Genomic DNA, 12,721 nt, shown 5'->3' on the forward strand with positions numbered 1-12,721 from the left:
ATATCAAGCATCTTTTCAGATCACAATGGCTTGAAAGTAAAAATCAACTACAATAGAAAAACTCAAAAACATTCAAACACATGGAGGCTAAACACCATGTTATTAAACAATGAATGGATTACCAATGAGATCAAGGAAGAAATAAAGAACTTCCTGGGAACAAATGAAAATGAACATCTAAAATCTATGGGACATAGCAAAAGCTGTCCTGAGAGGGCAATTCACAGCATTACAGGCCTACCTCAAGAAACAAGAAAAAGCTTAAATAAAAAAATCTAACCCTATAATTCAAAGAATTATAAATAGAACAATAAAAGCCCAAGGTAAGTAGAAGGAATAAAATAATAAAGAGTAGAGGGGAAATAAATTTCTTACAGAATGAAAAAAATACAAAAGATCAATGAAACAGAGAACTTTTCTTTGAAAAGATAAACAAGATTGATTAACTTTTAGTCAAACTTATCAAGAAACAAAGAGAGAGGACCCAAGTAAATAAAATAAAAAATGAAAGAGGCAAAGTAACAACTGTACCTTATAAATTCACAGAATTGTGAGAAAATTCTATGAGCAACTATATACCAACAAGTTGGACATCCTAGACAAAATGGACAAATTCCTAGAAAAGTACAATCTTCCAAAACTGAATCAGGCAGAAGAAGAAAACCTGAATAGGCTGATAACAACTGATGAAATTGAAGCAGTAATTTAAGAACTTTGGACAAACAAAAGTCCTAGACCAGATGGCTTCATAGGCAAGTTTTACCAAACATTCAAAGAAGAACTAATACCTATCCTCCTCAATATTTTCCAAAAAATCCAAGAGGAAGGAAGACTTCCAAGCTCTTTTTATGAGGCCAGCATTACCCTAATTCCAAAACCAGATAAAGACACTACAAAAAAAGAGAATTACAGGCCAATATACCTGATGAACATAGATGCTTAAATGATCAGCAAAATATTAGCAAATTGGATCCAGCAATACATTAAAAAGATCATACACCATGACCAAGTGGCATTTATTCCAGGGATGCCGGCCTGGTACAATATTCACAAATCAATAAATGTGATATATCACATAAACAAAATGAAAGATAAAAATCACACGACCATATCAATAGATGCAGAAATAGCATTTGACAAAAATCCAGCACCCATTTTTGATAAAAAAAACTCTCAGTAAAGTGGGAATAGAGGGATTGTACCTCAACATAATAAAGGCCATATACGACAAACCAATAGTAAACATTATACTCAATGGACAAAAACAAAAAAAAGTGTTTTTCTTAAGAACAGGAACAAGACAGGGATGTCTGCTTTTACCACTCTTACTCAACATGGTACTGGAAGTCCTAGCCACAGTGATCAGACAAGGAGAAAAACATCTAAAGCATCCAAATTGGAAAGGATGAAGTAAAATTGTCATTATATGCAGATGACATGATATTGTAAATGGAAAAAACTAAAGACTCCACCAAAAATCTGCTAGGTTTAATAAATGAATTCAGCAAAGTATCAGGATACAAAATCAACATCCAGAAATCAATGGCATTTTTATACACCAATAATGATCTCTCAGAAAGAGAAACTAGCCGAAACCGGTTTGGCTCAGTGGATAGAGCGTCGGTCTGCGGACTGGGGGGGTCCCAGGTTCGATTCCGGTCAAGGGCGTGTACATTGGTTGTGGGCACATCCCCGGTGGGGGGTGTGCAGGAGACAGCTGGTCAATGTTTCTCTCTCATTGATGTTTCTGGCTCTCTATCCCTCTCCCTTCCTTTCCTCTCTGTAAAAAATCAATAAAAGAAAAAGAAACTAAAAAAAAAAAAATTCCATTTACCATTGCAACAACAACAAAAAAATAAGACACCTTGGAATAAACTTAACTGAGGAGGTAAAAGATCTGTACTTGGAAAACTACAGGACATTGAAAAAATAAATAGAGGGAGATACAAACAAGTGGAAGCATATACCGGGTTCATGGACTGGAAGAATTAACACAATTAAAATGTCCTTATTACCCAAAACAATCTGTAGATTCAATGCAATTCCTATTGAAATACTAGCAGCATATTTCACAGATCTATAACACCCCCAAAATTTATATGGAATAAAAAAAGACCCGAATAGCTGCAGCAATCTTGAGAAAGAAGAACAAAGTAGGAGGGATCACAATACCGGGTACCAAACTATACTACAAAGCCACTGTAATCAAAACAGCAAGGTATTGGCACAAGAATAGGCATATAGATCAATGGAAAAGAACAGAAACCCCAGAAATGGACCCACATCATTATGGTCAATATTTGACAAAGGATTCAAGAACATACAATGGAGTAAAGACAGTCTAATAAATGGTGTTGGGAAAATTGGACAGGTACATGCAAAAAATGAAAATAGATCACCAACTTAAGCCATACACAAGAATAAACTAAAAATGGATAAAAGACTTAAATGTAAGTTGTGAAACCATAAACATCCTAGAAGAGAATATAGGCAGCAAAATCTCAGACATCTTATGTAGCAGAATTTTCACCAATACATTTCCTAGGGCAAGAGAAACATAGGAAAAAATAAACAAATGGGACAATATAAAACTACTAGCAAAAGGCTTCTGCACAGCAAAAGAAACCATCATCAAAATGAAAAGGGAACTCACTGTAAAGGAGAGCATATTTACCCGTGACATATCTGATAACAGTTTAATTTAAAATATATATAAAGAACTCATACAGCTCAACAAAAGACAAATAACCCAATAAAAAATGGGCACAGCACCTGAACAAGCACTTCTTCAAGGAGAACATACAGATGGCCAATAGACATATGAAAAAATGCTCAATGTCACTAATCATCAGAGAGATGCAAATTAAAAGTACAGTGAGATATAACTTCACACCTACCATCAATACATCAACAAACAAGACATGCTGTAGAGCATGTGGAGAAAAGGAAACCCTAGTACACTGCTGGTGGGAATGCAGATTGGTATAGCCACTATGGAAAACAGTGGGGAATCTCCTCAAAATATTAAAAACGGAGCTACTGTTTGATCCAGCAATCCCACTTCTATGAATATATCCAAAGAAGCCTGAAACACCAATCAGAAAGAATATATGTACCCCTCTGTTCATAGCAATGTTATTTAAATATATTTCTTTCTTTTTAAAAAAATATATTTTATCGATTTTCTACAGAGAGGAAGAGAGAGGGACAGAGAGTTAGAAACATCAATGAGAGAGAAACATTGATCAGCTGCCTCCTACACACCCCCCACTGGGGACGCGCCCGCAACCAAGGTACATGCCCCTGACTGGAACCGAACCTGGGACCCTTGAGTCTGCAGGCCGACGCTCTATCCACTGAGCCAAACCGGTTTCGGCTAAATATATTTCTTTATTCATTTCAGAGAGGAAGGGAGAAGGAGAGAGAGATAGAAACATCAATGATGAGAGAGAATCATTGATCAGCTGCCTCCTGCATGCCCCCTACTGGGGATTGAGCCTGCAACCCAGGCATGTGTCCTTGGCTGGAATTGAACCTGGGACCCTTCAGTGCACAGGCTGAGGCTCCATCCACTGAGCCAAACTGGCCAGGACAGCAGTATTATTTACAATAGCTAAGATTAGAAACAGCCCAAGAGTCCATTAGTAGATGAGTGGATAAAGAAGCCAGGGTACATTTACACAGTGGAATACTATGCAGGATTTCTACCCTTTGTGACAGCATGGATGGACTTGGAGAGTATTATAAGTCTATGGTCAGCAAACTGCAGCTCGCAAGCCACATGTGGCTCTTTGGCCCCTTGAGTGTGGCTCTTCCACAAAATACCACAGCCTGGGCTAGTCTATTTTGAAGAAGTGGCGTTAGAAGAAGTTTAAGTTTAAAAAATTTGGCTCTCAAAAGAAATTTCAATTGTTGTACTTTGATATTTGGCTCTGTTGACTAATGAGCTTGCCAACCACTGGGCTAAGTGAAATAAGCTAGTCAGGGAAAGACAAATATCACATGATCTCACTTATAATAAACTAACAAACAAAATAGGTCCAGAGTTGTGGAGCCATGGAACAGAATGACATATCTCAGGGTGTGTGTGTGGGGGGAGGGAGATGAGAAGAGATTAACCAAAGAACTTGTATACATCTATATCCATATATATAAAAAGCCAGGGGCTGTCATGACCGAAACAACCAGATGGACAACCAAACAGGCTGCGTGGGGCGACCAGGCTGGCAGGGGGGTTAGTGAGGGACGACCAAACGACCGAACAGCAGGCTGTATGGGGTGACCAAGCTGGCCGGGGGGGGGGCAGTGAGGGAAGACCAAATGATCGAACAGCAGGCTGTGTGGGGCAACCAGGCCAGCAAGGGTGCAATGAGGGGTGACCAGGCCAGTGGGGGGCAGTTGGGGGCAACCAGGCCAGCAAGGAGGGCAGTAAGCAGCGACCAGGTTGGCGGGGGGGCAGTTAGGGTGACCAGGCCAGCAGGGGTGGCCAGTTAGGGGTGATCAGGCCAACAGGGGGTTAGTGAGGGACGACCAAACGACTGAACAGCAGGCTGTGTGGGGTGACCAGGCCGGCAGGGGGGTCAGTAAGGGTCAACCAGGTTGGTGGGGGGGCAGTTAGGGGCAACCAGGCCAGTGGGGGGGGCAGTTAGGGGCCACCAGGCCGGCAGGGGGGTTAGTGAGGGATGACCAAATGACTGAACAGTAGGCTGCGTGGGGCAACCAGGCTGGTGGGGGTGTAGTTGGGGGCGACCAGCCTGGTGGGGAGCAGTTGGGAGCGACCAGGTTGGTGGTGGGGCAGTTGGGGACAACCAGAATGGCAGGGTGGTCAGTTGGGGGCAACCAGGCTGGCAGGGAGGCAGTCAGGGACAACCAGGTTGGCGGTGGGGACAGTTAGGGACAACCAGGCCGGGTGGGGGGGCAGTTGGAAGTGACCAGGCTGTCGGGGAGGGGGGGGCAGATAGGGGCAATCAGGCAGGCAGGCAGGTGAGCAGTTAGGAGCCAGCAGTCCAGGATTGTGAGAGGGATTTCCAACTGTCCGTTTAGTCCCGATCCCCGGGATTGGGCCTAAACCGGCAGTCGGACATCCCCCAAGGGGTCCCGATTGGAGAGGGTGCAGGCTGGGCTGAGGGGACCCTCCCCCATGCACGAATTTTGTGCACCGGCTTCTAGTCTACATCAATAAAAGAAAAAGATGCAAATTGACCATACCTTCACAACGCCCACCAGCCAATCAGGAGTTAGTATGCAAATTAACCCAACAAAGACGGTGGGTTAATTTGCATACACAGGTGCCAAGTGTCCGGGGGCAGGCGTTCCGCACCGCCCCAGCAGCTCCAGGCCTCTGGGCAGTGTGGGAAGGTGGAAAGGTGGCTCTGGCCAGAGTGAAGGCAGTGCTGGCAGCCAGGGGAAGGAAGGCCCATTCTTTCATGAATCTTTGTGCATTGAGCCTCTAGTCTATCTATATAAAGAGGGAATATGCAAATTGACCATCATGCCATCACAAATCTGGTGGCGCCCACTGAGGAGGCAGGGTTTCTGTAACACAAGATGGCTGCGCCCACAGCAGAGGCAGAGTTTCAGTAGCACAAGATGGCTGTACCCACGGTGGAGGCTGAGTTCTCGTAACAAGCATTAATGAGCAATCAGCAGGGACCTGAGGTTGCGTGGCGCTGAGCTGGCGCAGCGGACCTGAGGTTGCGCCCCCTGCCTGGTGGGGCTTGACAGGGGACCTGAGGCCACACACCCCACCTAGTGGGCTTTGACAGGGGACCTCAGGTCATGCCCCCCAACCGGCAGGGCTTGACGGGGGACCTCAAGGTGCGCCCCCTGCCCCGGTGCTGGGCCAGGGACCTTAGGCTGCTCCACCTGCCCTGGGCCAGGGGACCTCAGGCTGCATCCCCCACCCTGGCACCAAGGGACCTGAGGCTGCATCCCCCCTGCCTGGCGCCAGGCCAGGTGACCTAAGGCTGTGTCCCCCACCAGGTGGGGCTTGATGGGAACCCTGAGGCTGCGCCCCCCACCTGGCAGGGCTTGACAGGGGACCTAAGGCTGCACTCCCCACACCTGGCAGGGCTTGACAAGGTTGGGACTGGCCGGGTCTGGATCTCGCCCAATGAGGGTGGGCCCGGCTGCGTCTGGGTCTCGTGCTATTTTGAGGCGCTGCGGGTGGGCGGGGACTTGACTCTGGGTCCCCCAGCATGCCCCAGACTCTGACAGGAGGAAGATTTTCATATACATTTTACTAATTTTATTTCATCTCTGACACTTCTATTATAGAGAAAGTGCCAATAGCAATATTAAAATACTTCCTCCAATTAATCCCCTTTAAAGGTGCATGAATTTTGTGCACCGGGCCACTAGTATATATATAAAAGCCTAAGCGACCATCCAACCTTTTGCCTGGTAGCTACGACATGCAATGACCACCAGTGGGGTAGACACTCCAACCAGTAGAGGAGGGAGCCTTATTCCTTGTGGAATTGGCCATGGGTTAGGTTGCTGATGGGGCACTGTCGGCCCTGAATCTGCTTCACCTGCATCCCAGACCCAGAGAGGAGGGAGCCCGATTCCAGGGTGCGTCACCCAAGAACTGCCCTTTCGCAATCTGGGACCCCTTGGGGGATGTCAGAGAGCCGGTTTCGACCTGATCCCCACAGACCAGGCCGAGGAACCTCACCGATGCACGGATGGGCCTCTAGTCTATACATAACCAATGGACAAAGACTACCAGTATAGTGTGGTGAAGGCCTGGAATGGGGCAAGGGCTGGGAGGATGGGGAAAATTTGGGACTGAGAGGAGGGGAAAATTTTGGGGGGGGCATTTGTAATACTATCCACAATAAAATACAAAAATTAAAATTAAAACTCCCACAAAAAACTCACGCCATAAGCAGGATTCCTCTAATGAGCTATTACCCTGCAGGCCATGGAAACAATGCAGGCTGGAATAAGATAGAGTTAAAGAGACCTAGCTTTTCACTCTGTTACACTAGAACAAATAAATGAATTTAGCAATTTCATAGGCTACAAGATTAATATAGAAAAATCAATTATATTCTTATATAGTAGCAACAAACAATTGGGAAATTAAATTTTACAAATTCCATTTACAGCAGCAACAAAACCCATAACATACCTAGGAGCAAATCCAAAATAATATGTCCAAGACCCCCACAATAACAACTATAAAACATTGCTGAGAGAATTTAATAAGATCTGAATACATGGAGGTTATACCAGATTAATGTATTGAAAGACTATTAATACAGCTATTCTCAACAAATTTGTCTATAGATTTCTGATAAAAATTCCTACAGGCTTCAAAAATAGCTAACCAGCTGATTCTAGAATTTATATGAAAATTCAAAGGACCTAAAATATCCAAAGCAGTTTTTATAGAGAACAAAGTTGAAAGAACTTTCCCTAATTTCAAGACTTATAATAAGTCTGCAGTAATCAAGACAGTTTTTTACTGATAAAGAGATAGACATATAGATCAATGTAACAGAATAGAGAGTATAGAAAAAGACCTACACATAATATGAGCACTTGATTTTTGGCAAAGGTACAAAGGCTATATACATAGAGAAAGAAGTCTTTTCAACAAATTGTGCTGTATTAATATCAATATAGAACAAAATAAACGCCAAAGTTGACTTCACACAGTACACAAAAATTCACTTGAAATGGTTCATAGGACAAAATGAAAAGCCTAAAATATAAAATTATTAGGAGAAGATATTCATAACATTGGCTTAGGCAGCATATTTCTTAAAAAGAACATACTCATAAAATAAAAAGTGGCTTAAATGAACTTCATAAAAATTTAAAACTTTTGTTCTTTGAAACCATCAAGTAAATGAAAAGGCAAGTCAAAACTGAGAGAAAAATTTGCAAACTATATATCCAATAAATCAAATGTAGAATTCATAAAGAACTGTTGCAACTCAGTAATGAGGATAAGCAACAAAACTAAAAAATAAGCAAAATATTTGAACACATTGTTTCACAAAAGAAAATATATGAATGGCTAATGAGTGCATGTAAAGATGCTGAATATCATCAGCCACCACAGAAATAGAAATTAAAACTATCAGATACCATCACACACCCTTTAGATGGTTAAAATTTAAAATATTAGAAAAAATACCCTGACCATTCTAAGGATTGGTGAGGATGAGGGAAATTGGAACTCTAATTCTCTACTGATGGAAATGCAAAATAAAACCACCTTGGAAAAAATAGTTTGTAAGTTTCTTAAAAATTAAACTTACATCTTCCATGGAATGCTACTCAGCAATGGAAAGGAATATACTATTATTACATGCAAAATCATTATCCTATATAATAAAAGGGTAATATGCAAATAGACCAAACGACAGAACAACCAAACAATCAAAGTGTAATATACTAATGATATGCTAAGGCTGCTCAACCCCTCGCTATGACGTGCACTGACCACCAGGGGGCAGATGCTCCAACTGGTAGGTTAGCTTGCTGCTGGGGTCCAGCTGATGGGACTGAGTGAGATGGGCCCGACAAGCCCTGGAGCCCTCCCTCGACCCCTCCCCAGCCCAATCATGCACTGGTGGGATCCCTCAGCCTGGTCTGTGCCCTCTCACAATCCAGGACCCCTCAGGGGATGTCAGAGGGCTGGTTTCAGCCTGATCCCACAGGCCACTCCCCTTGGGAGGGCGCCAGATGCAGGGCTCATGGCTGGCAAGCACTGCTGTGGAAGTGTGAGCCTCTCCCGATTGGGACTGTTTAGGCGCGAGCCAGCGGCAGTCACAGTGGGGCCAGGATGAGTGGGAGCAGCAGGTAGGAGCTGCAGGTGGCGTTGGACTTCGGGTTTTGGCCTGATCCCTGCAGGCCACCCAGAGGGACCCCACCCATGCACGAATTCATACACCGGGCCCCTAGTATTTAATAAATAAAGCCAGACAAAAATAAGAGTGTGTTCTCTTATTTTGATTCAATTTATATAAAATACTATAAAATGCAAAACATTTATGATTCAATTTATATAAAATACTATAAAATGCAAAATATAGTGACAGAAAGTAGATTAGAGATTTCCAGGGATTGGAAGTGGAAGAAGGGATGGATTACAAATGGGAACAAAGACTTTTTGAGATGATGAAAGTGTTTACTATTTTGTTTATTGTCATGATTTCATAGGCTTAACTTTAACCCTTTGCACTCGCTTGCTTTTCTCTCGATTCCTTTATTCTAATGCTAACCGTGTCGAGTCACACTCGACATCCGAGTGCAAAAGGTTAATAAAGCTGAAATACTTACTCAAATGTACATACAGCCTGAAAGGACTGAAAGTGACAAAGTGTTTTGGTGTCTTATGAGTAGGATCCCTCCTTACTGATTGGTAGGGGACAAGAAAAAGTAGTAAAAGTCGATTGAGATTCTGAATCCAGATAGTTAGGAGAGTAAAAGTAATATTAACAAATAAAAAAACCGGGTAGAATAGGAAGACTGATTTTTAAGCTGCTTTATTAATTTTACATCATGAAAAGAATATTTTTTCAAAAACTGGGTGAAATTGCCTTGCTGGACAGAGAGATTTATACTGAGACAAAAACATTATTCAATTAGAAACTAGTAAGAGGAAACATCAAAAGGTTTACAGAAAAGTAAATCACAAAACTACTAGCTTTTGGAGCAGAGGCCGCATTATTAACCTCAGTGAAAACCTTAGGATTTAAGGTATAAGACAAAAGTCATAATGATTATCAGGTTCAGGAGTTTGGAAGCGTATAACATGTCTCATTTGCTGCTCCCTAGTCTTTCTCCTGATTTCCATCAGCTGCATTGCGATCTTTTCTACATTATCTCCCACTTCATTGTGATCAACACACTTGTTAGATATGGACCGTCGAAAATTAGGGACAAGTCGCTTAACCCACCCCAGCCTGACATTTCCTCCAGGCTTCTGGGCTTCGCCTCCTCCCAAATTGCGTGATTCCTCCTCATTCTGCACAGGGGCCTGGTACCCTCCTTCATTTTCCTGTTGGGCATTTTCCATGTTGAGATTTTTAACCACTTGTTCCTCTTTGGACGCCATTGCTCCTAGGAGACAAGAGATAGAAGGGACTACTTCATTGGACTGATCAGCACCGAGGACAGAGGCCCTACTACGCACCTTTCAGGATTCAGAGGCCTGAATTTCCAACACTTTTTTAAATTGCATTTTCCCCACCTGAGAGGCTCCCTACGCCCTCTAGGGGGCCTCCAGCCCCAGCTCTCCCCCCTCCCTCTGACTCCCCTCCCATCCCTCGCCCCAAACCCACCATTTTCCCTGCGATCCAAGCCCAGGCCTCTGCAGGCAACGAAACTGAGGACGGGATGGGGGTGGGGTAAGGATTTGGGGTCTCTGGGCTTTCCACTCTTTCCCCGCCCCCCCCCCCCGACCACTGTGCCCCGCACCCACCTGGGCCTATCCTTGCGGTCGGCTCCTCCTCCCGATTCTCGCCTGGAGAGCGCGGCCGCGGCACTGGGACCCGAAGACCTGCAGGGGCCGGCGGCGGGGAGCGGGTGGCGCTGCAGCCCAGCGCCCGCCCAGCCGGGGCGTCCGCCCGCCGCCCACGCCCCCGGCCCGCCCCGGCCTCTCGCACCAGCCGCCCCCACCCCGCGCTGACCGCCGCGCTCCACACCGAGAGGGATGGGGGCGGGGCGGGGCGCGGGACCCAGCGGCAGGTGCTTCCCGAGGTCGTCGCCTTGGGCCGCCAGCGCTCCCCGGGGAAAGCGCAGCATTTCCCGCAGACACACGCGGGCCGCGTCGGGGCGTGGAGCTTGCGGTCTCTGAGGCGCTTCGCCCGGAGCAGCCCGACCCCTTGGAGGGCTCCCCCCGCCAGGTCCGCTCTCCACCGCCACCCCCACCCAGGGCGCCGCTCCGGGTCCCTCACCTGCTCCGCCTGCTCCGCCTCCTCCGCCGCCTCTTGGGGCTTCCCGGGCCCGCGCGCCCTCGGGCCACCGGGAGCTGCGACCGAGAAGGGTGCGAGCCTCCGCGGGGTCTGGCGCTGGAGCGAGGCGCGCGAGTCTAAGTAGGCCGGTCACGTGGGGCCCCGTCACAGAGAGCGGCGCCGCCCCCGTCCCGCCCCATCCTGCTCCGCGGGGTGGGGGAAAGCCCTGGCCCCGCCCCCGCCCCCGCCCGCCCTGGGGTCCCTTTAACAGCTTCAGCTCGCCCGCTGGCTGGTCGCCATCCCTTCTTTGTGTATTCCCGGGTCCTTGCTGCTTATCTACTTAGGCCTGGTGGCCATTCTCACTGCTTCTCTGGGGACTTGCCTCTTTCCTCCTCTTCTCTCAATAAACACACCCCCCCGACTCCCCCCCCTCCGACCCCCGCGCCAGGACTCAGTTGTAAACTTTTAAGGGGATGCAAAAAACCTCAGTACTAAAAATGAATCACATTTTCATTTAATATTTAAAAAAAACACAAAAATTATGCAGGAATATCTATGATGAGCAATATGCACTACCCACCTCTGATCCTCCTTGCTACCAATGCCTACTGTTTTCTTTAACAAAAATGCATGGGGAGACAGGAAATGAATCAAGGACATGGATTTTTTTTCTAATTATTCTTAATACCTTTCTTCATTCCTTTTTGTTTAAAAATTTATTCTCTTTATATAGTTCACATTAACTTTTTTATGGGAAATTTCAAACATATTAAAAAATAGAATATTATAGTCCTCCCTGGACATCCATGGGAAATTGGTTCCAGGACCCTAGGGCAGTGGTTGGCAAATATCAACAGTACAACGATTGAAATTACTTTTGAGAGCCAAATATTTTAAACTTAAACTTCTTCTAACGCCACTTCTTCAAAATAGACTCGCCCAGGCCGTGGTATTTTGTGGAAGAGCCACACTCAAGAGGCCAAAAAGCCCCATGTGGCTCATGAGCCGAAGTTTGCCAACCATGGCCCTAGGGGATACCAAAACTCCAGGATGCTCAAGTCCCTTATATAAAACAAGAGGCCTGATGCACAAAATTCAAGCAAGATGCTCTGCCCTTGCAGCTGCGGTGGCTGCCCTGGCCCTCACAGCCCTGGCTTGGTCCGGAAGGTCGTCTGGAAGGACATCCGGAAGGTTGTTTGGCTGTCCTGTCTAATTAGCATATTACACTTTCATTATTATAGATGACATAGTCTTTGCATATAACCTATGCACACCTTCTCACATACTTTAAATCATCCATAGACTACTTAAAATATGTAATGCAATGTAAATGCTATGTAAATAGTTTATGCTGTATTGTTCAGGAAATAAGAAGAAAAAAGTCTGTACATGTTCAAATGCAACCATCATAGGCCTAACAACATAGTACTTGTCAGCATAAATGTAATTTTTTTAAATAAATCTTTATTGTTCAGATTATTACAGATATTCCTCTTTTCCCCCCATAGCTCCCCTCCTCTTGATCCCCCCCCCACCCCATGCCCTTACCCGCCCCCACTGTCTTCATCCATAAGTGTAAGATTTTTGTCCAATCTCTTCCCGCACCCCTCACACCCTCTTACCCCCGAGAATTGTCAGTCCACTCCCTTTCTATGCCCCTGATTCTATTATATTCACCAGTTTATTCTGTTCATCAGATTTTTTATTAACTTGATTTTTAGATTCACTTGTTGATAGGTATGTATTTGTTGTTCATAATTTTTATCTTTACCTTCTTCTTCCTCTTCTTAAAGAATACCCTTCAACAT

The 12,721-nt window shown here is 45.2% G+C and overlaps 1 protein-coding gene across 2 annotated transcripts; it reads right to left on the minus strand.

Moving 5' to 3' along the window:
• Positions 1 to 9,487: 9,487 nt before the first annotated feature.
• Positions 9,488 to 11,062, minus strand: BEX4 (brain expressed X-linked 4). 2 transcript variants are annotated; one of them, XM_054716926.1, is made up of 3 exons: positions 10,917 to 11,061; positions 10,442 to 10,519; positions 9,488 to 10,080 (listed from the first exon to the last, which is right to left on the minus strand). In XM_054716926.1, the coding sequence occupies exon 3, from the start codon at positions 10,073 to 10,075 to the stop codon at positions 9,713 to 9,715; it is 363 nt and encodes a 120-aa protein (XP_054572901.1). In that variant the 5' UTR covers positions 10,076 to 10,080; positions 10,442 to 10,519; positions 10,917 to 11,061; the 3' UTR covers positions 9,488 to 9,712. The 2 variants fall into 2 exon arrangements, with proteins under 2 accessions (XP_054572901.1, XP_054572902.1); XM_054716927.1 differs by lacking the exon at positions 10,442 to 10,519 and having other exon boundaries at positions 10,917 to 11,062.
• Between the last annotated feature and the right edge of the window lie 1,659 nt (positions 11,063 to 12,721).

The sequence above is a fragment of the Eptesicus fuscus genome, chromosome 1 (assembly GCF_027574615.1).
Source record: "Eptesicus fuscus isolate TK198812 chromosome 1, DD_ASM_mEF_20220401, whole genome shotgun sequence".
Taxonomy (NCBI): Eukaryota; Metazoa; Chordata; class Mammalia; order Chiroptera; family Vespertilionidae; genus Eptesicus; species Eptesicus fuscus.

Coding starts and splice junctions, on each gene's coding strand:
- BEX4 (XM_054716927.1), bottom strand. CDS start 10,075: ATGGCGTCCAAAGAGGAACAAGTGGTTAAAAATCTCAACATGGAAAAT.